The sequence below is a fragment of the Harpia harpyja genome, chromosome Z (genome assembly GCF_026419915.1).
Source record: "Harpia harpyja isolate bHarHar1 chromosome Z, bHarHar1 primary haplotype, whole genome shotgun sequence".
NCBI classification, from domain to species: Eukaryota; Metazoa; Chordata; class Aves; order Accipitriformes; family Accipitridae; genus Harpia; species Harpia harpyja.
In genome coordinates, this window is record NC_068969.1 from 43,846,651 (window position 1) to 43,870,657 (window position 24,007).

The 24,007-nt window shown below is 48.5% G+C and overlaps 1 protein-coding gene across 8 annotated transcripts in view; it reads right to left on the bottom strand.

Moving 5' to 3' along the window:
- Positions 1-24,007, bottom strand: part of TMOD1 (tropomodulin 1) — a 30,225-nt gene that overhangs the window by 1,394 nt on the left and 4,824 nt on the right. For 3 of the 8 annotated variants that reach the window (XM_052777231.1, XM_052777228.1, XM_052777232.1), the window contains exons 2-9: positions 16,613-16,776; positions 14,492-14,648; positions 10,300-10,419; positions 6,859-6,948; positions 6,217-6,347; positions 4,501-4,608; positions 2,926-3,069; positions 2,038-2,182 (exon numbers count right to left, since the gene is read on the bottom strand). In XM_052777231.1, coding sequence (XP_052633191.1) covers positions 2,038-2,182; positions 2,926-3,069; positions 4,501-4,608; positions 6,217-6,347; positions 6,859-6,948; positions 10,300-10,419; positions 14,492-14,648; positions 16,613-16,732 — 1,015 coding nt within the window. In that variant the 5' untranslated portion in view covers positions 16,733-16,776. Of the gene's footprint in view, positions 1-327; positions 394-2,037; positions 2,183-2,925; positions 3,070-4,500; positions 4,609-6,216; positions 6,348-6,858; positions 6,949-10,299; positions 10,420-14,491; positions 14,649-16,612; positions 16,777-17,013; positions 17,514-19,067; positions 19,237-21,071; positions 21,279-24,007 lie in introns of those variants that run through there. The other 5 variants (XM_052777234.1, XM_052777236.1, XM_052777229.1 and 2 more) reach the window with 5 other exon arrangements.

Below are 24,007 nucleotides of genomic sequence, written 5' to 3' on the forward strand. Positions count from 1 at the left end.
CCCTCTGATCATGGTCAACATGGTCAAAGCAGTCTCACATCTACTCTTAAAGTTGATTTACAGCTGTGGCAGCTACACTCATAACTTTTCAAGAAGTGTGTGTGAGGAAAAAGAAATAAAAAAAGCTATGAAAAGGATGCAGAAGTTAGCTCATGAGGATGAATGTAAAAGCCTTCATAGTTCGTTCATATAGAGCATCTTGGAGAAAAGAAGCTACAGGACCAAATCAAGTTCTGGTAGCATCAAGTGATGGTAGGCAAGAGCACTGGGGTGGAGCACAAGCAGAGAGCTATTGCTGACAGGGAGGAAAATAAAGTTTTTCTATACTTATACATTGTCCAGGTGTGGAGCTGAGACGCTATTGCCAGAGACCATCACACCGATGAATACAAGCTGCAAACAAGAACCAAATCAGACAAAAATGCAGATCTTAATGGTCAAAGAGGCAAAATGCACAACTGTGATGTGGAAGGCAAGTGGTGAATTCCTCCCCTTACAGTAGGAACAATTAAAACACTAGATCCAAATCTTCCAGCTGATTACTTTGTATGCCAGGTGCTGCATGGTCATTAAAACCCTTGCTTTGTTCCAAAGGACAGAAAATAGCAAGCCTTTCCTGGTGCAGCTCTCTAGTGACCAGGAATGCAGCCACAGGCAGAATAAATATGCAGTGAACCGTAACACTGAGTGTTCTGTGTGGTCACTGAAAAACTGGCACATACCTCTAAGCTTGGGTGTGCTTCCTAGGAGCATGGTACTGGCTGAAGCAAGATGATTGATTTTTTTATTTATTTTTAAAACACAACATACTTATCATCTGTCAAAATGTGGCAGCCACTCAAAGCTGTTTTTCTGTGGCTTTTAAACATGAAGTTGATTCATGAAGGGACAGCAGGCCCTGTCCATAGTGAACCATATGCAGATTAAAATACGGGGTTCCAGTTTTCCACCATTTCTTCACAGCTGGCATTTATGTTCGGTCTTTGCTCAGACCTTGCCTGTTAGCCCTTGATTTCTAGATGTGTCTGGCAGAACCCAGCAGTACTAGTGGGGGGGGGAGCATCCCTGGGAACCCCCAGCCCAACCTCTTGCTCACAGCAGGGCTCTGCCTAGCACTGGGTCAGGGCAGCCGCTGGCTCTGTCCCTGAGTCTTGCAAACCCCCACCGTCCTGGGGGAGGTGTTCTTCCTAACGTACAAATAGGACAATCTGCATACTTTTGCTTATTCCTCCCAGATATATTGTCTGCCGCTGCCAAGAAGGGGTTTGGTGCTGTTGTGTTTGTAACCACCCTGCCTATGCAGTTAGGGGCTGTTGAGTACAACGTGGCTGGTACGTTGGCTGCATTCAATACTGCACTGCTGGACTGATTTCCAGTGCTCTACAGCAGCTTGTAGCCAAGCAATGGAAAGCCTCTGCTGCATGCATTGGCTGAAACGGCAGTGTGCAAACTTGCCCACATTTTGCTTCACAAGCACTTCTGATCACTTCATTGAGGGTATAAAGATAACAAAGCCATGTGGCTTCCCACCCCTCCCTAGGAACACTCCCAATTTGTTTTGCTGAAGGGGATGGGCCAAGTCCCACTGCCATCAAAGTTCAACTCTACTACTTTTCATCTCCTTGTTAAAATGGGAATGAAGCTGGAGGAAGACAAGCAGTTGGCAGGAATCACAAGTGCTGGCAGCTCACAACCCATGTGCCGTATGCTGTAACACGCACCGTACTGAAGCATGTTACAGCTCTCACTCCCTTCCCAACAAGACCCACTGTTACTGCCAAAAACACTGCCCCTTCTGGGAATTTTAGCTGCCCAGCATCTCCAGGTTTGGAGCATGACAGCAGCTGCATTAGGGAACCAGTCAGTGAAGGCTGCTTTCCTTCTCGAGGGGCAAGTCATCATGAGGCCCTTCAAGAGGTGGTTTCTAATTCAAGTACCTTCACAGGAGCCTTCAAGTGAGCAGTTCTGCCCTTCTCCCACCAGGAATTGCCCACAGGACCTTCCCATGCTCCCTGGCTTGCAGCCAGCATGACTCACCTAGGTCATTGTTATTCATCATGGCATTGGAGGCACGGAGCCGGGGACCTTGCTGAGTGAAATGGTACCCGAACTTCAGCAGCGAGGTGTTTTTTTCCAACATGTTTGCAATTTCCATTTCTACTTTGTTACCCAAGGGCTGGCTCTTTTGAAAACAGAAAAGCAAGCTGGTCAGGTCAGAGGGTGATTCAGAGCGAGCACTTAGATCTGCCATCTCCACCCCTTCCCTCCTTCTTTGGACCTGTTGGTCCATTTGGCATTTCTGACTTGGAGCTGGTGAAACAAACCACTGGCCTCTTCCTGGTACAACCGAGTGGCTCCAATTCCTCCAGCAGACATTCCCACAAGTCCTCTTGCCCAAAGACTTTATTTCTTGGACAGATTTCCAGCTAAGAGATGTCTGGAGAAACTATGATTTTGAACTCCCAGTCACCTGTCCCTGAGCTTCCCATAGCTCAGCTGCTTCACTACTACCCCCCGGGTTTCTGGGCAAGCTAAACTTGCCATGGCATCTGTACCACTGCACACTCTGGAGCTCTCCTTCTCTCTCCCTTGCATTGTAGCAAAAACTTCAGTTTTACAAAGTAGACATTATTATTTAAGTCCCTGCAAGAGCTCGGAGCAAGGCGTGATATGGGACAGCATGACCGCTCTCCAGGGCAGCACCAGGAACACAGAAAGCTGCTTTGCACTGCCACAGCCTTTGTTAATTACTGTAGGTAGCAGCAGATACCGCCCAGGAACTGCAGCAGAAACAAAGGGCTGAAACCTCTTCAAAGCAGCCTGGCAGTGGTGGTGGGCTGCCACCCTCCACCTTGACCAGCCACTCAATTTCCTGCAACCAGGACATGTTCACTTGATCAGAGCTTCCACTCGTGCACACTTTACCTGGTTGTCAATGCGCAGCTCTATGAGTGATGTGTTGCCCTGAAGTGCTTCGACAACAGCCAGGATCCCTGACCCAGAAATGAAGTTTGATTCCACATTCAGGCTCTTCAGCATGTTATTGACCTTCAGCATTTCTGCCAGTGCCTGTGGGCAGAGGTGGGCAGGAAGAGCTGGCAGTCAGACAGGCAGGGACAGAGCACCCCGGAGCAGCAGGGGTTCAACATCCCTCACCTCTGGAGGACACCGGGAGGACCCTGCATGCTGAGTGGTTTCCCTGCCACCAGATGGGCAAGCTCTGTGCAGGGTGAAGGGGGTTCCACCCTGTTGCAGGGGGATTCTTGAACATGAGCATTCTGGAGGCCACAGCAAAACCTTGTATGGACAAACCCTTAGGGCCATCCTTCTGCACGGGGCTGAGATGCCCATCACAGCAGGCAGAGGGAGGAGCTTCTGTCTTGAACAACAAGGGACTCTCCATGTCCAAGATGTCTTCCCAAGTGGCATCACAACCATATTAATCACTTTCACTTCCCTCAGCGGGTAAGACCAGAAGTGGGCTGGCACACTCCCAACCCCCCCCACCTGACCTGATGATCTCATCTCATTTCATAAGCTGCATGGGAGGACCTGTCTACGTCATGAAACAGAAGGACCAGAAAGCGATGCCCAAGCAGCAGGGTTGCCCTGCACCCACTCTCACAGCACTTGTCTCCACAGCTCCCTAAGCCCTGCACAGTACCCTGCGGGCCCTCAGCAGCACCAGTGCTGTCTGCACAGGCTTCTCCCCCAGTCCAGAGTGCCTGAAATAATGTGAGAGCTGTACTCACCCTCCAAAAAGAAGTTTTTTTCTAAAAGGAAACTGGTGTGCACATGTGTGAGTGGAGGTAGGTAGGGGTGGCCTGAGTGAAGAAGAGCAAAAATTGTCTGCAATGGTGCTGGAGGCGTGTGCAAGGATGCAGCCTGGAAGGTAGCACGAGGGCCAGGCAGAACGCTCAGCACCTCTCTGCATCTCCACTGATATTCAGCACTGATCGCAGAAGCCAGAAAGACCCTTTATCACCCACAGAGGCCACACACAAGAAATGCAGAGTCCTGCTTCTGCACAGGTCTGCACAAAGGAATAAATGAAAGAGAGCCGGAGCAGACGTGTGCGAGGGGAGGGACGGGTGTGCACACAGCGGCGTACAGCTTTGTACCGACAGGAAACAAATGGGGTGGTGCTGATGTAGGATAAATCAAGAGAGACAAACTGCTTTTACAAAATGCCATTAGGAAGTCAGTTCTTGTTTCCCACTCCTTTTCCAGGAGATCCCTGAGGATGAATATGAGACCAAATGGTATTAAAGGATTGTGTCCTGAAATCTCCGCAGCTGAAAAAGGAAGCGAAGGAACCAAAGCCTGTCTGTTGCTGGCTTTCACTAGCGCTCCTGAAACTGAAGGAACTGCACCAAATACCAGAGGCGCAGAACGTGCCAAACGCACCATAAGGTGCAAAAGCAGTCAGTAACTCTGAAAATACCTTGCCGAAGAACAGCTCTTCTCACAACTTTATGATGGTGAGCGGACAGTACTTACGAAAGCAACAGGATCGTTGCTCCGTGTCCCAACTATACTGAACTTCTTCACGTAGGTGTTATTTTTCAGCGCTTCTGCAAAAGCTTTTAAAGTTGGTATGGGAATATTCTGTGAAAGGAAATGAAGAAAATCTGTGTTAGGCCATCATCCATATGAAGGAATATGCAATCCATTTAAATAATACTTCAAATGTCTTATCAAGGTAAAATCACTGAATGCCCTGAATTAATTTAGGAAGGGATCGATAAATGTTTTTACCAGTTCTCTTGCTACAATCAGCATGGCCTAAAGAGCATGGCAATGTCTCCATCCTATTTCCCATTCTGCTGATAATTCACTGCCTTGATTTGAAGCTACAATGTCTCTGCTGTGTAATTTAATTGCCCAGAAACAGAGTTACTTACGAACGCAGGCGTTGTGGGGATGTATGTAACCAGGATCCGTGAGCCTACAAAGCACTGCTCCTACACTTTTTAATAAGAATGACAGCACTAAGCAGCATTCATGTTGTATTCAGGAAAATTTCCACCTACGGGGCCTGATCCAGAAAGACCTGAAATGATCTTGTAGTACAAACCACAGACACATCTGACTGCTTTATACAACATCTTTCAGGCTAATATTTGCCATGCTAGGTCTCAGCCCAGAAAATAAATCTGCGCTGCTTATTCTGAGTTCCTACAAAATGAGTATTTTTCACTTATCAAGCACTTTAGATACTCTTTTCAGATGCATGAATTTTCACCTGTCTAAAATTGTAAGTGGTATCCTCAACTTGGACTTCTTGCCACACCATTTGGATCCCACCATGTGGAATTATCTATAGTCAAGGCCATCTGCAAAGCCATAACACAGAACCCAGCAGCTTACCATCTCCACTGCCACACCCCAGTTCTCCAAACGGTGTCCCAAAGTCCCGAGTCCAACACACAAAAAAAGTGCTGGCCTGCCAGATCCTCAGCCTGGTGTCCTCAAGGGACATTCAGGGTCACTAGCCCGAATCAAATACATGAAAGTAAAAATCTTTTCATCATAGAAAGGTGCAGGTGGCACAGCACAAGTGTTTTTAATGTGCATGTGCAGTTAACCATGTTCTTGCTATTTTAGTATGTCATCACTCAACAGACCCCATGGGATGGGGGTGCTGGAGTCTGGGAGAACAGATGGAAACTGTATTTTTTAGTATGTGTATGTGTCCCAGATGTAACATAAGAAGTGGTGCTGTGTCCTGAATTGCTTTCTACAAGAAGTAAGGGAGTCCCACAGAAAGGATGGGTGGGAGATGGATAGGGTTACCTGCAAGAAGGGAGGTTTCTTCATATTTTCACGGCAAGTGTGAGGATTATGAAGCCTTCTTCCTCCGACCATTTTATCTTACATAAACAGCCGCTCTATCAAATGTGCCTGACTAAATCATTAAAGCGACCTAGAACACCTTTAACCAGACAGGCTGGAGACGGGTCTCCCTCAACACAGCTGCACTCTTCCAGGCATCTACAGGAGTCCTCCTGCTACCAAACCCACACCGTTGTCCCACAGCGGGTAACAAGCCCTGTTGCCCAAAACAGAGATGGGAAGCACTGCTCTTTCTTATCTGGCTGCCTGCAGTGTTATGGTATTACTCTGTGCAGCAAAAGACTTGGTCTCTGCCTTCTGTGTATCAAATGTTTGGTCCTGTTATTAAGAGAGGAGAGGAGAGCAGACAGGAGCAAATACCATAATATTGTTAAGGTTGACTTCCTCGAGGTCAGGATCATTGCTTTGTATTCGTTTCAGAGTTTCCTCCACATCTGTTGAGTTTGGTTCCTCATCAGGAACAGGTTTGTACTGTGTGGGCTTAATCACACCTGCAAGTGAAAAGCAAGACATGTGAAATCGAAAGCACCCTGAGCAGCAGCATGTTCTCTTTGGATGTGTTTCTCCTCTTCTAGAAGCAGTGTTGGGAGAAGGAAGTGTGACCTGACAAACAGACGCAAGATAAGAGATTGAACAAGCACTTGTGAGCTCCACCTACACTCACGTGCATCCAGAAACACTGCCCAGCACTGGGGCCAGCCAGCACAGGACAGCCAGTGCCTGCTGCTACACCCTCTCAGGGTCCAAAACTGGGTGATGGAGGGCAGACCGCCTGCGTGGGGCTGTTCCCTGGGCTGTGCTAGCTCCCGGACAGTGCCAGGGCAGTGGCTGAGACCGCGCTCACTCACATAGGGCAAGGACGCACCGGAGATGGCCCCAGCAACCACTGGCTGCTCTGACATTCACGACTCCAACTTTCAGCCTAAAAATAATTCCCACTTTGCCTCTGCTAGCAGCTTCAAAGCCAAACACTGCAACCTGCTAACACTCTAAATCACTTACTGTTGAGCCCTTCTTTGTTCACAATAGTGCTGCTTCCCAGTGCCTCATAGTACTGCTGGTTACTCATCAAGGTGTGCATGCCAAGGATGGCTACAGAAAAAGAAAAGGGGAACACAATTTGAATTACTGCAGGGTCCAAAGCGAGGAAAAGCAGCATACCTGCCGTGCTGCCTGGGATGGGGGTCTGTAGTACATTACCTTTCCCTGTGCAAGCACAGAACAACATAAAAACATGGGACCAAGCCCCCCAGCTGTCATAAATACACAACAGGGCTCAAATGTGCTCACTTGTTTATTCCAATGTAGCATCATTCATAGGAGAAGAGGAACATCATTTTGTGGACAACAAACAGACAAACAGCCAAGGTTTCCCAGTAGCTGACTTGATTCAGCATCACGCAAAAATAGCGAGGGGAAGACAATAAAAGACAAAAAAAATGCCATTGGTAGGATTTAATCTAAGGGGTCCAGTCCAGCAGGAGCCTGCACATCCTCACCACCCTTGGTCACCTGGGCATGTGCCACATGCTGCGACATTCCGGTTTTTGAGACGAGCTGTGCCCCACGCAGAACCAAATCAACCCCAGCATCACACAAGATGACTGTCCTGCAAAGCATGGCAACGCACATCATGTTTTTACTCAACAACAAGTGGGGGTGGGGGTGCTTTGAATTGATCTTTGTACACTTGGAAGTTGACATTGTGAGAAACTAAAGCTCTGCTGCCTCAGTTGAAATGCAGAAAGTGAAGGTATGAACAAAATTCAAAGACTGTAAGAGCCCAAAAGCCACACTTGTGCCAATTTGTGTATCTCAGGCTCATGACTGCAAAACCAATATGCAAATGCATATTGAAATGTGCCCAGGGGGGATCTGATGATATTGTTGCCTGCTGCAAATGAGCAGGGGGAAGCCAGTGGCTTAGAAACATTTGGGCAAAGACTCTTGTTTATAAAAATAATGCTGCTACTCACAGAAAGTTCATGTTTGAAAATAAACTGGTTTTTTAATAAACTTTTTTTTTAAATAACTATATGACTTTCTAAAGAAAAATGCGGACATGTGAGTAATTGTTACAAACAGACACATCTGAACAAATCTTGACCTTCACATGGGCACAGTGGTTAAAATAAATAAAGGACAAATCTCTCCCTAAAATTCAAGTATGCCACTGCAAAGGCACTTTGCTTTCCCGTGAGCTGCTCCTCTTATGCTTGGTTGGCACCAGTCCATCACCATTTGCTCGATGCTTTGGCCAAGAAGGGCTGGGAGTTGCAGGAGAAGGCTATCCCTGAGGCCCATCACATGAATGGCATCTGTTATTGTGACAGCTCACTGTGACTCCAGGTCTGGGTTGCATGGGCAGGACAGCCTGCAGCAAAGGGTGTCAACAAACACCACTGTCCACTTCCCCATACTCCCTCAGCACATCCCTGGTTGGATTGCAGAGAGCCAAGCAGTCTCTGTCTTAAAAGTCTGAGTGAGGTTCGGCATTTTGAGTTTGCTTGTTTGTATCTAACCGTCCCTTTTCTCTGCTATGTACTCACAGCTGAAATTTTCAGGAGTGCAACACAGCTTGGAAAAGTAATTTGCAGGCCCAGCATTTTGGGGACACACATACACCCCAAACACAGCTTATTCTGACAACGAAACCTCTCCACCACCCAGGACGGTGCATATCTGGACTGCAGACAGAGGGAAAGATCTGCTGTTACGACCACACAGGGTTTTCTGGGGCTAGAGTTTGTGCTGGTAGACAAGAGGGACCCACTATTTCTAAGTCTGGTACTTGCTGTGTATTGTCCAAAGGAACTCAAACAGAATGAAGGCATCCCATTTCTGCCTCCCCCAGGTGACCAAAGGCACTGGAGCCCTTCCAGGACTTATTGGGAGCCACCCACCAGAGCTATCCTACTGGCCTTGCCAAAGAAGGGATCCAACACAGCATGGCTGACAGTGAGCCCTGCTAAACAGGCAGGAGCAAAACGAGCTACTGCTAAATGAGCCCTGCTACACAGACAGGAGCAACGCTGTCACTGTCAATATTGAGATTTCAGCACAGCTTGTATCACATCAGTTCTCCTGCTGCCATTTCAAGTGTATTCTCCCAACAATTGCAGAACAAGCTGCCCCAAACAGCATTTCTCTGTGAAAATAATTGCTGCACAGATCTGGAGCTTGGAAAGGCAGATTTTATAGGATAGGGCTTTACAGGAATCTGAGAGTACAGTAAAAAAGCAAAACTCAGAGACACAGTGCTTGGCCAGGGTACATATGTCGGAAGCTTTAACGCAGAAACACATTTCTAAGCCTGAATATGATATTATTATGTAGAAGTTGTCTAGTCGGTGTGGTTATTCTACAGGCTATCTTACAGACTTCTGGCAAGGAGGATACTGCTAGGGAGCATGGAATTCTGAAGAAGACAGAAGTGGAAGAAGCAGCCAGTAGCACCAAAATCCTCACCGACTGCTAGACCAGCAGGGGACATGTGAGCTCGGTAAAGCACCAAGGGGGTGTTCATATGCTCCCTTGGCCAAGGCATATCCTACCCCAGTCACAGAGCTAAGTCCATGCTACTGGCTTCAGCAAGATACCAATATTGTCATCTCTAAAGTGGCAGAGCAAGGAGGCTTGCAGGGGATCACCTCCACTCAGACAACACTGCCTGAAAAGCAGCAATGGGACACTGCTTGAACTTACTGAGCATGGAGGCATAAAACCCTCAGAGAGGGACCATGCCTGTCCTTAATTTGCACGGGGCTTGTTTAGCCTGGTGAAGAGCATGCTGTTGGGGCTCAAACAGCACCTGCAATCGCTCTGCCCCCCTCACCAGCTTGCTATGCATTCCAACCTGCTTTTCAGTCGTCGTGAAGTACACCAACCTTTTAATGCTGGATTCCCCCACCCCTGAGCTAACACTCACAAAACCGACTGATCGCACAAATCACAAGAAATCTGTAGCTTTAAAATGTGTTAGAAAACCTCTTTAACAAACAGCAGCCCTGAGCATCTGTTGAAAGACTGCTCTAATCTGACAGCCTCTTTAATAGGTTGCACAAGAAATCCACATTCTCACTGGGTCTGCTTGATTGTTTCGTAGAGGTTTGGCTTGAAGAAAGCTGTGCTCCTGAAGGTGACAAGCTGAAATTTGCAAGATTCAGTGGCAGAGACAGGAGAAGAGATCAAAGAGCACACTGTTCCCTTGATAAATCCTTCTTCTCCCTCCTGAGCTTTGGTCCATGCTCCTGTAATATCACATGGGCTGAGAGTAACTTTAAATATACACTTCTTTTTTAACAAAGAAAGAAATCCTGTCAAAACTGACAGCATTCAGATAAACTGCAAAAAGCTTAATAGCTCCCTTCTCACAAAAGAAAAAACAAAAAGAAACTAGTAGTCGAACAACCTGAATCCCCAATTCATGTGAAACTATTTTACCAGCAATGTCACAGAGCTCTGCATCAGAGGCATTAGCAAGGGCTTCCTCCAGTTCCGGCTCCAGAGTCACACTTTCCAAAACAGGATCCATCGGCTTCTGCTTGGGGATCCAAGCTTTTCCTATAAATGCAAAGTGAGGTCACTCTCAGTATAGCTATAGCACCTGTTTCACAACTAGCTGTGCAGATGCATTTCCGTGGGGTGAGATTTGCACAGTGGAAAGGACAGAGGGGGCACAAGGACCTAGATAAAAATCAGAGGAGACACAGAATCCCTTCCCATAAGCTTGGTCCGAGTCCTGCTGTGATATGAGCCAGGAGGCACCTGCCAGACACCTCCAACTGTGGAGCTGGACTCTTTCACAGGCACAGAGGCCTGCATCTACAAAAGCTGAACATTATTACATTTGTACAGGATGATGACTGTTCAACACACAGCACTCAGAAAGCCACACACAGCCTGACCCTGCAGGACTTCACTTCTTTGAAGGCTGCATAAAAGGGATGGAGATTTGCCAGCACTCACATCAGCCAAGAAAGGCCAGCGGCCCAGATCCAGCACCGTGCAGGATTGGTCCTGCCACTGAGACAGCTCCTGCTGCTAACTCCAAACACATGGTGGCAAGGCAGATGGCACATTAGTCAAAAGAGGGGGGAAAGGAGGCAGTGCAGGGGCCCTGGCAGCAGGCAGAGATAGCAGTTGGTCGTCCAGCGAGCACACAGGATGCAAGGAGGAGCAAGGCTTGGGGCTGCTGGTCTGGCTCAGCGCTGCTGCAGAGGACAGTAGGGCAGGGGGGAGAGACACAGGGGGCATGCCAGATGGAGATCCCCGTGCTCTATCTCCTGGGACAGCAACAGGCCAAGGAACAGGTCTTTTCCCTACAAGTTAGAGGAGCAAAGCAACAGGTACGGCCAGTGACACAAAGCTGCCATCTCAGCTGCTTGCTTGTGGCCTTTTTCTAAGGGGGGCTGCCCACACGGACAAGGGGCTGTGCAGCCCGTGACGCAGCTCCAGCCCAGCTCCAAACGCGGTGGGGTCCCTGGCATTCCCCCACCCCATTGCCCAGGATGATCACCGGGCAAGCCACGACCCTCTCTCTGCTGGAGCCAGTTGCATCCCAGGGAGGCATGGGGCAGCGGACAGCGTTCATGGCCCTGCATGGCTGCTCCCAGCTCCTAACTGCTCCCATTGCCAACAGGCGGGCAGATCTCTTTGCGGAGGCTGAACAGGTCAGGTCTGAGATTTCACAACAGGGCACCTACCTGTGACTGCCCCTGCCACCAAAGAAAAGAGAGAGGCTCGCGGTGTTTTAACACACCATGGCAGGCAGCGGTCTGCTGGGTAAACCCACTGCTGCTGCAGGACAGGAGGAGGAGGAGGAGGAGAGATCCCAGAGCATTTCAGAGCAGTCGCCTCCCCTGAAATAGTCCAGGATCCCTGCAGAGAGATAGCGAGTGCAAAGCTCTTGGCCTGGCATGCCAGCCAGGACTATTTTTGTCCCCCCTCTGAAACAAGAGTCAGTGGCACCAAAGGGGAGAAACAAAGATCCTGCTGCTCAGGGACGTGCAGAAACAGAAGGGGCTAAATTTAGCCTCAAGGAAGAAGCAACTGCCCTTCGGGCTCCCCCGGTACAAAATGCAGGCTGCTATAAACAGCCTTTTGCAAAACGGCCCATCTCCTCCCTGCACGCTGCCGCCCTGACGAAGAGGGCAGGAATCTGCCTCCTGGGACACAGCTGCTCCCGCAAAAATAGGCAGAGCGTCACGTGTCCTGCAAGGCCAGGCACCTCCTGGGTACTCTGCAGCAAAATGTCTGGGGAGGGCTGGCCCCCTCAGCTCTGGCTTGGTGCAGAGACCCAGAACCATTGTCTCACCGGACACACGGCTCGGCAAACTGTACGCACTATCTGGTCAGTTCAGCAGGGAATAGGAAAAACAGGGCAAACTTAATTCTGCCGTCACACAGTAACTCCTTTTGACATCTCAGCATCACTGAAACTTCTGGGGTTTAATTTTAGAAAGTTCTGTATCTCAGTCATGCTTTATTACAAGTTTGAACTTTAAATTAAATGGTGCATGCAAACACGGCTTTATATATCGTAATATAGCATGTATGCACGTACCAACTACTACCCTGTCCAGCAGCACGGCCAGGGAGAGCACCTCCCATGGCAAACTAGTAAATCACCCTCCAGACTGCAAACGTGGTGATTTATTTCCAGCTCTGCCACAACTGTGAATATGTAATTTACCATCTCTGGCTCACAGTCAATGTAAAGTAGTGTCTTCACTCAGCAGCGTGTTACAAGTGAAAATATGCTTAATGTGTTTGAGATCGCGTCAGATTGAAGTATGATTAGCTCAGACCAAAAGCTGAAGACTCAAAATGCCTGAATACCTCCGTCTTCTGCGGAGCACTGCTTCGACCTGCTGGGCTAGCCAGGTGAGTAGCCAACGCTGGGCTGGCATATGTCTGAAGTTGTTAAATCGCTCTTCCTGATAGCACTCAATTTACTCTTTTCATTTACTTCCTTGAAGGAGAACTCAATTTTTGCTAAAAATACCACCTCCAGTTTTATTAAATGGACAGAGTTAACACAAGCTCTTTCTCAGAGAGGTACATGGATCAGTAAGGAGGCAGCTTTGAGAAAGACCTCAATTGGGAAACATGCTCACATGCCCACGTTTCATGCACTTCCTTTTTGATGTGGGGCAACCAGTAGTGCAAACAGTGTACAACCAGATCTTCTGCTGCAGGGGGACCATGGTACAGAGAGAGACACAACAGCAGAAAAAAGCTGCTGAGAAGCTCCTGGAACCCAGAGGCAAGGACTGACCAGACCATGTCCCATGTCAGATGATATTCAGAGTGATAATGGGAGCAGAAAAGTCCTTTTGATAATGGGGCATGTCCCAGGAGAACAGGAAAAGATGCCAGAAGGAGAGGAAAGAGAAGAGGTAGAGCAAACCCCTTGCTCACAGGCCCCAGAGCCACGCAGAGCAGGGGTGCAGCAGCTGCCACTGGGTATGGTGCAAGAAGACAGACACACGCAAGCTGCAGGAGACAGGGAAATGAGGCTGGGGTTGTCAAGAGGTGATGAAGACTAGACAGGAACTGTTGGGATCATTATAGCTGAGGGGAGCTGTGGAGTTTCTCTATAGCAAGATGAAGTTCAGAGTTGTCGTGGTTTAACCCCAGCCAGCAGCTAAGCACTGCACAGCCGCTCGCTCACTCCCCCCCCGGTGGGATGGGGGAGACAATCGGAAGGGTGAAAGCAAGAAAATCATGGGTTGACATAAAGACAGTCTAATAGGTAAAGCAAAAGCCATGCACGCAAGCAAAGCTAAACAAGGAATTCATTCAGCACCTCCCATTGGCAGGCACGTGTTCAGCCATCTCCAGGAAAGCAGGGCTCCATCATGCCTAATCGTTACTTGGGAAGACAAATGGCATCACTCTGAATGTCCCCCCCTTCCTTCTTCTTCCCCCAGCTTTTATTGCTGAGCATGACATCATATGGTGTGGAATATCCCTGTGGTCAGTTGGGGTCAGCTGTCCTGGCTGTGTCCCCTCCCAAGTCCTTGTGCCCCCCCCAGCCTACTCACTGGTGGAGTGGGGTGAGAAGCAGAAAAGGCCTCGACTCTGTGTAAGCACTGCTCAGTAGTAACGAAAACATCCCTGTATTATCGACACTGTTTTCACCACAAATCCAAAACATAGCCCCATACCAGCTACTATGAAGAAAATTAACTATCCCAGCCAAAACCAGCACAAGAGTGTAGGGAGGGAGCATGAAAGGCAACGGTGGAAGACAGAGCACAGTCTACAGAGCTCATAGGAGGACAGGACAGAGGAGGAACAAGAGAGGACAGAAGATGATGTCTTCCCCAGAGCTTGATACAGCTGCAGCGGGATGCGGATGGAAAGAGGCTGCACAGTGGTACAGTCTCTGTCCGTCACTTAACAATATATCAGGTGGTACCCAAATCAGCAAGCATATGGACCTCTTGGGCACACCCCAGTTTATTAGCCCCCTGGGCTGGGGCTAGGCAGCAGAGATAGCAGATCCACCACTCCAATGGTGTCAAAATGAAGCCATGCTTAGCAAAGCAGGTCAGACACAACCCTGCTGCTGTGTACCCACTGTGCCTTCATCATGACACATTCAGTGTGGTGCAGAGGATGACCATACCTCTCTTTTCACCCGTGAAAGGGACCAAGTCTTCTCTGTCTTTAACGTCCTTCGCCTGCTTTTCTAGGTGGGCCATGAGCTCCTCCCTTTTGAATGGGCCAGTTGGTGGCTTTTGTGTCTGGTCCCGCTGCCTGAGTCCTGCCGGCAGCAATGCGTTCTAGGCACAGAGGGGAGAAACGTGGGTTATCTCTGCAGGCCACCATCCCCATCCACCAAATGCTCCCCCCTCTCCACTTTCCTCATTGCACTGTCTTTATTCCACATTGCTGGACAATTTGCTTCTCCTTGTGTCAAAGGTTATCTCCATCCAACCTCACTGATTCCCGCATCATCTAAGACACGTGATGCTCCTTCCCCCTTCCAATTTCAAATGCTGGCTCCGCTACAAGATCTCCATGCTCCCAAGTGGATGTTTCTCTACAACAGCAGCTCCAGCCCTTTCTCTGGGGGCTCTCAGCCATCACCTCCTGCTCCTCCTAGCCTCTTCCCACACCCTCACCATTTCTGCTGCCCCTTCACAACAGTCACAGCACCAGAACCCAGCTGCTACACTCAGCCGATCTTCTCCTCCCTCCATGTGTCTGTCTGAGTGCCCACACGCCCCACATGTCCCGACAAGAATCAGTTCAGGGAAATCCCATGGTCTTTCACACAGCAGACCAGAGTGCCGTAGTGGTCTCTTTTGCCTTTCATGATCCATCACAAAACTACAGGCAGGGTCTCGCAGAGAAGATCACTCCGTTGCAGAACAAAACCACTGTGAACCTTTTTCAATCTGCCTCCTTGTTATTCCATCAGATTAGCCACCATGGGAAGTTGCTTTGTGCCTGACACATATGGCACATAAGCACCTGCTTATATTTAAATATAGAACAGCCTTAATGCAGTAAGTAAGACTATGCCCAGATTTGACACTAAGCATGTTCTTTAAAGCTTTGCTGGATAGAAGTCAACATTTACTTTTTAAGACACCCAAGGTGATTTTGAACAAAACACTGATTTTTTCCATGCCCTCCTAATAAAAGTAATACATTATAATTTAAATCTGTATCAGTGGAAAGCCTGGGAAGGAAAGTGACTAACAGGAAGCAATTAGACTCGGGCAACCTTGGAGGGCAACAGAGGAGAACTGTGCTAATCCACAAGCAGGGAGGCATGGGAAACTGCTTGCTTCCTCGGGCTTCATGCTGTGAAAGGTGACCATGCAATCTTCATGCTTTAACTCCTGTACTCAGGCTACACCTGTACTGACAGATGTTCGAGATTATTTTACCCTTCTGCATCTTTCACAGAAAGCTGCCCGAGTGTCTTCTGAGACACCTGTAAGCAGCCCATACACTTAATCCTGGGAGCCAGCCTGCCACCTCTTAATTATTTTCCTGTGTTGCAATTAAAAATACTGATGATGCAATCTACACTGCCCATCATTTCCCCCAGAAACACTAACTGCATGTTGCAGAAACAATTTCTTACTTGGCAGTGCCCAGCCTCATCATCTAACGTCACTGTAACCCAGAGGCCTGCCAGTTGGCTCTGCACATCCCCTGCTAGGGCCACAGAACAACGTTGCCTCCAAAAAGCTTTCATTGTTTGGCACCAGCAGGCCCAGTGTTTTCATATGTGCAGCTCCTACTGATGTTGGGAGGTTGCTAAAAAGCAATTGTCCCATTTTGCAAAACTCTGGGATTTGTTTTTCTGCCTATATGGAGGAAAATACAGACCATTTGAAGTTTGCTATGAAAGAAACCCCAAACAACCCACAAACCCCAAAACGTTCCCTCCAAGATGGCCTGATCAGAAGCAGAGATCCAGTTTCCGCAGGTTTACTGCCCTGCACCAGCACTGGCTCACATTCATGCTGCAAATCGCAGTGCTCGTCACACCGGAGCATGCACGCCAGGGCAAGGGCAGGGGAGTATCACAGAAACAAAGTCCCACATGTAGCCCATGTTTGCGATGGCAAAACTGCTTCTGCTCATCTGCGGACAGTCTCTTCCATCCTTGCACACTGAGTACAGGCTCTGCAAAGGATCTCACTTAAGTACAGATTAGTAATGCAGCCCATTCCCCCCCAACAACTGAGATCTACCACCTAGCAAATCTTGTGTAAAAATGACTTACGTCAGGATCCAGCTCTTCCAGTTCATTCTCTAACTTCCTGAGCTCCTCCTCTGTCAGAGCTCCAAGAATCTTGTCTTCATCCAGGTCTCGGTATTTTTCTAGCTCCTTTCTGTAAGACATCTTAGAGGTGTCCCAACAATCTCACTTTTATGCCGAAACAGGACCTGAAAAGAAAACAAGAAGTGTAACACTGAATATGTGAAACACGACACTGCACCCTGGCTAGTTGGGGAATGCTGAATACCACAGAGTTGCAGAATATTTATGCTTAAAGGATGGCTGACTTCAAAGCTAGGTCAGATTGCTCAGGCCCCCTCCATCCATATCCTACATGCAAGTAATGGCCCACGGTCATGAGAGCAGCACAACTTCAGCAGCACATTGCCCCATCAGAGACTTACAGAGCAGCACTGGTGAAGTACTTTGTATGGGATCCTGGCTAGAGACGTCTTCTCCAAGCAATGCCAGATGTTAACGAAGTGTCCTAGGCATTTATTTCCTTGAAGGACAATAAACCACGAACCATAAACTCTGCAGCTCTCATGCCCTTACAAGCCCCCAGTAACACCTCCCTGCACATAGCACTCCAGATAATGTTGCCACCAGGTGGGAAAACAGATTTGTAGCGTCACTGAGTACCTCTGAGCCCTGCAAACCTCCACGAGGCTACAGTGCACAGTGCTTCTTCCCAAGTTTTAAAGCCACAAGGAGATCAGGAAGTATTATCCACTCATGTTCAGGAGGCTGCCAGTTGAATGTGCTGTTTAGTGACCCACCTTCCCTGAGACAACACGTGTTTGCACTGCTGCAAGCTAAGCAGCTGCTCTGAGTGTTACTGCACGTCTAAACCAACTCTTCAAGAAGAGAAGTGGGAGTAACATACTAAATGACCTATCCGGATAATCCCTGCTGACCCAGGGGTTTGTCCCATGTCTCCTAATATAAAATGCCATACACAATCACACACACAACTGGACTTCTGCCAGCTCTAAAAGACTGTAGTAGACCTACTACAAAGGTCAACTTGTTTAAAATATGCAGTTGGGTTAAAAATACACTCACTACAACACACAAGAATGTATCCAACTCTGCTTTTTTTGCTGAAAGTTTCCTTCTGTTCCATAGCACTGTCTGTACATTTACATTTTTTTGGCTCAATTTTTGCAGAGAATATTGAACTCCAGATAATTTAAAGTGACTTTTCCTAGAGTTTAAAAAAGGTTTGCTATTCTCTCAAGTGGCATTTACATTAACATAACAGCAAGGCCTGTGCATTTTTCAAGGAACCAAACATCTTTTGAACTTCTATAAATGGCCTCTTTTCATCTCCTGTGGAGCGCCAGAGCCCTACCCCAAGTCACATCTCTCCAGCTTTGCTCATCCTCTCAGGACAGATCATGCTCTTATGATCGCTCTTCATTAGCAGAGAAGTCTCTTTATACAACTTACAACACAGCTGCTGTTCCAGATAGGAAAATTATCTTTAGCTTGGTCACAAAAGGGCACATTAATGCACACATGGCTCAACAGCAAGCCCTTAAATTTAGAGCTGTCACCTGGTCAGACGTTTGGTTTCCCACTGGTGTGATGGCTATTCCTGCATCATTCGCATTCCTGCCACTCGCCACTTAGGAGGTGGAGTGCCAGGAGACTGTGCCTCCTTGATGGGAGGAACGGCCCCCCAGGCTCCCACAGCCAGGAGCTGAGAGAGTGAAAAACAGCTTTTCATTGGGCTGGTTTGCTCTGCGCAGTGACAGTCAACCTGTGGGCACCAGGGTCGAGGGCAGCAGGAGGGTGAAGGAGGAAGCACGGGCTATGGGGCTTGGTGGGTTTGGCTAAGCGAGGCAGTGGGGATCCCAGCACTCCTGCGCTTTACCAGTCCCCTGCAGCAGCCAGTGCAAGGCACCTCAAGCTGCGAGACTGATGTGCAGCAGCCATGCAGCTGTGCACCAGTCAGGCTAGAAGCCACGTCCAGCAGCTCAGCCCCAGCAAGGCTGCCCTTCTGGTCGGCATAGAGGAAAGCAGAGCCTTTATCAAAATTACCTATGAACAAACACTTGTCATCATATCAATTATTATTACTCTGTTGCGGGACACCCTAGAAAAGCAGCCTGGACCCAGATCTGGAGATGTGCTGTGCCACCGCGACCTTAGATTGAAGTGCATGAACCATGACTCATCTGTATTTCATATTCAATTTTTAGTTTTGACTGTTCTGCTGTGGGAGGAGCTGGAGCTAAGAGCAGGCAGGAAGGCAGAAGATAACCCACCCCGGGCTGCTAAATTCCCTGTAATGGCTTAAAATACCCACACTTGCCATGCACATGGCAATCTCCGTCTTGGCGACATGGGGACAACTACTTCCAGAGGCAGTCACAGCCCCCTCCTAGCAATGAGGGGTAGCCTGCAAGCGGTGGCTCAGCTGGGACCAGAGCGCAGCCTCCGCAGGGCTGACCTTGTCACCTCCCGCCAGAAGGACGGAGACTGTCAGCACCGAGAGGTGAAAGGCAGGACAGACGTCGGATGTCAGCACGCAGAGGCAACGCTTCTGGAAAATGCTTCAGGTTTCAAAGCATCTTGCAGAGATATGAAGCCGGGGCTGCATACAGCCAAGGCCCTGAGGGTTGAGGACAGGTGCAGAGAGCCTGCTGAAACACAGCTGAAATCCCCGTGGGGAGAATTTAATTTGCTATGTACCCCAAACAGAGCTGCTGGGAGGGGACAGTGCCCTCACAGCCTCGCCGATGCAGGCGGACGGCACCGACGACTTACGCAGCTCCCACAGAGAGCGTGTTGGGAGAGCTAGCCGTGCCCGCAGCGGCAGGACATTTTGTACCCCTCCCCTGCCCGCCCAACAAGCTGCACGGGTTCAGCACCGCATCCTCCAGCACAGCCCCCAGGACCAGTACGTTCACTGGCTCTCCCTTATCTCCACATCCCAGGCCTCTTCTACCCTATCTTGCTAATGAGTGCTGGGAGAGAAAGCAAATAACCTGTCTGCTGTAAATGGCAAGAGGGCTTTGTACTGCCAAAAATAAGAAAGCAGGTAAATTCTGCCTAAGCATAATTGTTTTCACTTACACAATGTGCTGAAACACCCACCGCCACAAACAGCTCTCCCTGACCTGTGCCAGGGTTCAAGCATGGTTTAACACATGTGCCCCCCACACCTGCACTCCAAAAAAATTACAAGATCCTCCAGCACAACTGCAATACTATATTCAAATTTTAAACTGACACATTTCTGGACATTCAGGAAAGTGTTAACCCTATTTCACCACAAATCTGCTCCATCAAATCTATTCTTAATGCCTTCCTAAGATGGTAGCTTTGATTTCTTGCTATTTTTCATTAAACCTACCAATACACTTTTCATTCAATCAAAGAAGGAAGCATCGCAACAAAATAAATATGTACCATATACAGAAGCTGCACAGGACTGACACTACTACAACTTTAAGTCCTCAGAAAATTGAAATTCACATTGACTATCAAGACAGCAAGATACTAGGTCTCATTGTCCAAAGTATTCATCAGACACATGAGAAGACAGCCCAAACATTTGCACTTGCTAAGTCTGAAGAGCACACAAGTTGGTATGCATGAAGACCAATAAAAAGGTTCAAGGAGAAAAATTAAATCAGAGGGGAGATGAACATACACCATAGGTCATCTACAGGGAAGACTGTTCCTGTCATGAATATAAGAAAACAAAACAAAACAAAAGGCAACATTGTGATTATGAGAGGGATGGAACAGTTTCTTTCTGAAGGGTCCAAACCTGCCCAACAGACAAATGGATGTTGTAGAACAAGTGAAAATGAAAAGCATCCCATACGACACTGGAAATATTCCTTTCATTGCTCTGCACCAATACGGCCCCCCTGCAGCACTGTGCCCTTTCTGGGGCACTGAAACCCAAGAGCAGCACCGACCTCTGCGCAGGGAACCAGCGGAGACCTGGGAAGGTGGCCCACACGGGACCACTGTCTCCCGTCCACAGTGGAGAGCAGGCACGGGGACGTGGTCATGCTCCTCAGGTGGGTGAGCAGGGAGGGCAGGAGCCAGGCAGCAATGGGCTCGGGCTGTGACAGGCTGCGTGGGGAGGCTGCAGAGCAGCACAGGCACCACTGAGTCAGAGGATCTGCAGGATCATCCCTCAGTGCTCTGACAACCCCAGGAAAAAGAACAAAAGAGAAGGCGGAACTGGGTAAAGCGACAGAAACAGCAGCAAGCAAGAAAAATTCCAAGAAAACACAAAAATGTGATAGAGAAAACATAAAGACTGATTTCCCCTGGGTGCTGTGTAACACGGTGTGACAGTGGTCTTGCGCACGCTTGTGCTGGGAAGCCTGGCCTCTAACTGCACAACCTCCCATGTGCACTAGCATGCTAACAGCAGGAAATTACGGAAAGCCCTTTTCTTTTCATACGTACATGGGGAGAAAGAGCAACTAACCTCAGCACAGATACATGGCTTTTTTGGTGATAAATTCTGTTATCAGTCCAAGCCAAGCCCAATTTCGGCGTTTCGTGGCAGGCTGCAGCATGCAGCTGTCACTTCCACGGCCACTGGGACTGCAGCACGCAGGAGGGTTTGGTGCATCCCAAGTCATTGGCCACACTGAAGTGCCAGCAAAAGGCGGAGGACGGGAACTCTGTGTACTCTGCACCCTGATGAGAGCCATGGCTGATGTTAATTTTTTGCCTGAGACAACCCTCAAATCTACTGGGAAACTTTTCCAGTGTTTTGAAATAAAAAAGCACACCGAGGGCTTGGCTTCCGAGATAAGGAGGCAGCCAACCAGCATCACCAGCATAGATATTGACAATTCTTGGAAAAACTGCCAAGTTTGAAGGCAGAAGGCTATTCAGGATGAAAGCTGTTTTTAAGCAGCACCAGAGGCAGGAGTTAACCTCGTGAGGGATAGCCTGGCTTGAGAACAGTTCCTATTTGACTCATGCAGGGTTTTGATTTATGAGATTTTTTCATAGCTTAAGTATAAACCATAGTCAAAGTTCAGAGCTATTATTTTTGCAGTATAAAAATAACAAACCAATGTCAACCAACCCCTCTGTAGTTGCTACAATTTCTTTTTTCTTTTCTTTGACTTTTAGTGTAACTTTAAAGATAAACATCAGGGCTTTTTTTGAGAAACTATACATACCTCAAGTGACCATTTCCTATAAATCAAGAGCAGTTAAGTACTTTCTGTGCATACACTTAGACCTCAGTGAATCACCCAGGTGTAAATCCAAGATGCATGCTGTGCAGATGAAAGGAGCAAATCAGCTCCAGCTGGTTTCCTAAATGAAGACTGTATTTTTATGTGGCTTCTCAGTCCTCTGATAAACCTAAAGCCATTAGCTAACTCTAATGAAATCTCATACAGGACTCAAACCCTAATTTCTTGTCAAGCTGCACATGTGTGCAAAGGGTCTGTCAGCACAGGCGTAACGTGCAGCAAGCCTAGGCACCTCCTTCAGCTGACAGTCAGGGAATGAAGCTGGGGCATTTGCAGGGACGACTAGGAGAAGGGGGGGTACGACAAGCACTTGGAGAAGGGGGAGCTGTTACAAGTGGTAGAGCTGGGGCAGACATGGCAGGGATGTGGGAATGGAGGACATCAATCCACCAAAAAGTGAGTCTCTGCTGGTTCTGCCACTCATGGGACAACTTGCAAACCCTGGGCTTGCCTCCCAGCATACTTGGGGGCTGGTGTGCAAGAGCCTGACTCCACAGCTGCCCTGCTGTTTGAGTCACTGAGCTCCCCAACATCACCAGTTCCCAGGAGTTTCACGAAGAGACCAACAAATTACAGCCAGATCCAGTAACAACAGAGGGAAAGATGCACATCAGCTGCTTCTGAGACCACATCTAAAAACGTTAAGTCTATGCAAATTTTGCAAAACCCAGTAGGAAATCAGAGCAGAGCACAGGAGGAGCTGGATCCATCCCCAGTGCCATCACACAGCCTTACATATCCATAGTCTTGACCTCTGGGTGCTTCCTATCACTGGTTACCCTGGTCATGAGAGAAGTAAATGCAGGTGTGCTGGTACAGGAATGCTTTCCTTCTAGTGCGCAGGTACAAACGTCACAACCGAAGACAGTGGTCCCTTCTCTGGCAGACACAACCAGAGCCCAGCAGCAGCCTTGCAGGTGACCACATGCCCTGTACCTGCTGTACAGGCATTCAGAAGTTTGCCCCATTTCAAATGAACTTGCTTTGTTCACACTAAACGTGAAGTCTTTGGCTTGGAGAAATGAAAGGAAGAAAAGTATCTAAGGCCATTCCTTTTAAGGGAACGGTCTCCAGCACACTTTTTGTAGATTCTTTTTTAGGCTGATCTCATTTTCTCAGCCAGGGAGGAAAGCACCTTTTTAACAAGTCATAAACACAGATCTAGACTGTAGTGTCAAGTGCTGTTGGTCTGCTTGGGCTCTGGATCACCACCTTGAATGTACAAGATGTTGAAACATCTTGTTACAGCTACAAGAGACTTCCTATAGACCGTGCACTGAACTTGCAGTCCAAGCTGCACTAGAAAGCATCTAGCCAGGAGATCCCCAGAGGTGGGTATTCACCTCCGCTTAGCACCACTGAGGCTGCAGCTGGATGCTGCATCCAGTTTCATGCTCCCCAGAAGACAGGTCTTGAGAAGCTGAAGAGACTCCAGTGCAGGGCCATCAGGATGGGCAGGAGGCTGGGACACAGGAGATGCAAGGAGAAACAGAGGGAACTGGACTTCTTCAGCCTGGAGAGGGGAAGGGTGCAGCTGGATCTAATTGCAGTCAGTCATCTGCTGCCTAAAGGGAAAGGATTTCCAGAGAACACAGAACCAGGCCTTCCTCAGAGGTGCACAGGGGAAGGACAAGGGGCAATGGGAACAAGTTGTGGCAAGGTGAAAACTCCTTGCCACAAGAGTGGCCCAGCCCTTGGACAGGGACCAGAGAGGTGGTGGGATCTCCGTCCTTGGATAGTCGATGCTCAACTGGGAAAGGCCTTGGACAACCTGATCTAGCTCTGGGGCTAGGCCTGCTCGGAGGAGGACACTGGACTAGGAACTTCCAGAGGTCCCTTCCCATCTAAACTTTCTGTGGCTTGGTCTCAGAAGATTGAGCAGGTCTGTCCAACTGCCCAGGTTCCTCCTCTGAATGCCAGGACATTACACAGGGTGGGAAATGGGCTCCACGCTGATCCCTTACATTTCACAAAAACTTGTTTTCTGCGCTCACTTGATTTATCCAGCTGAAGCAAAGTCCTCACTGCTGTGATTCAGGTTTGAATTCTGACCCTAGTTTAACACAAGGGGGGTTAGCTGCCTTCCCCTGAAACAAACTGTTAAACCACCATGAGCTCAGACCCAGTTGAAGGTCACCTTGGCTAAGCC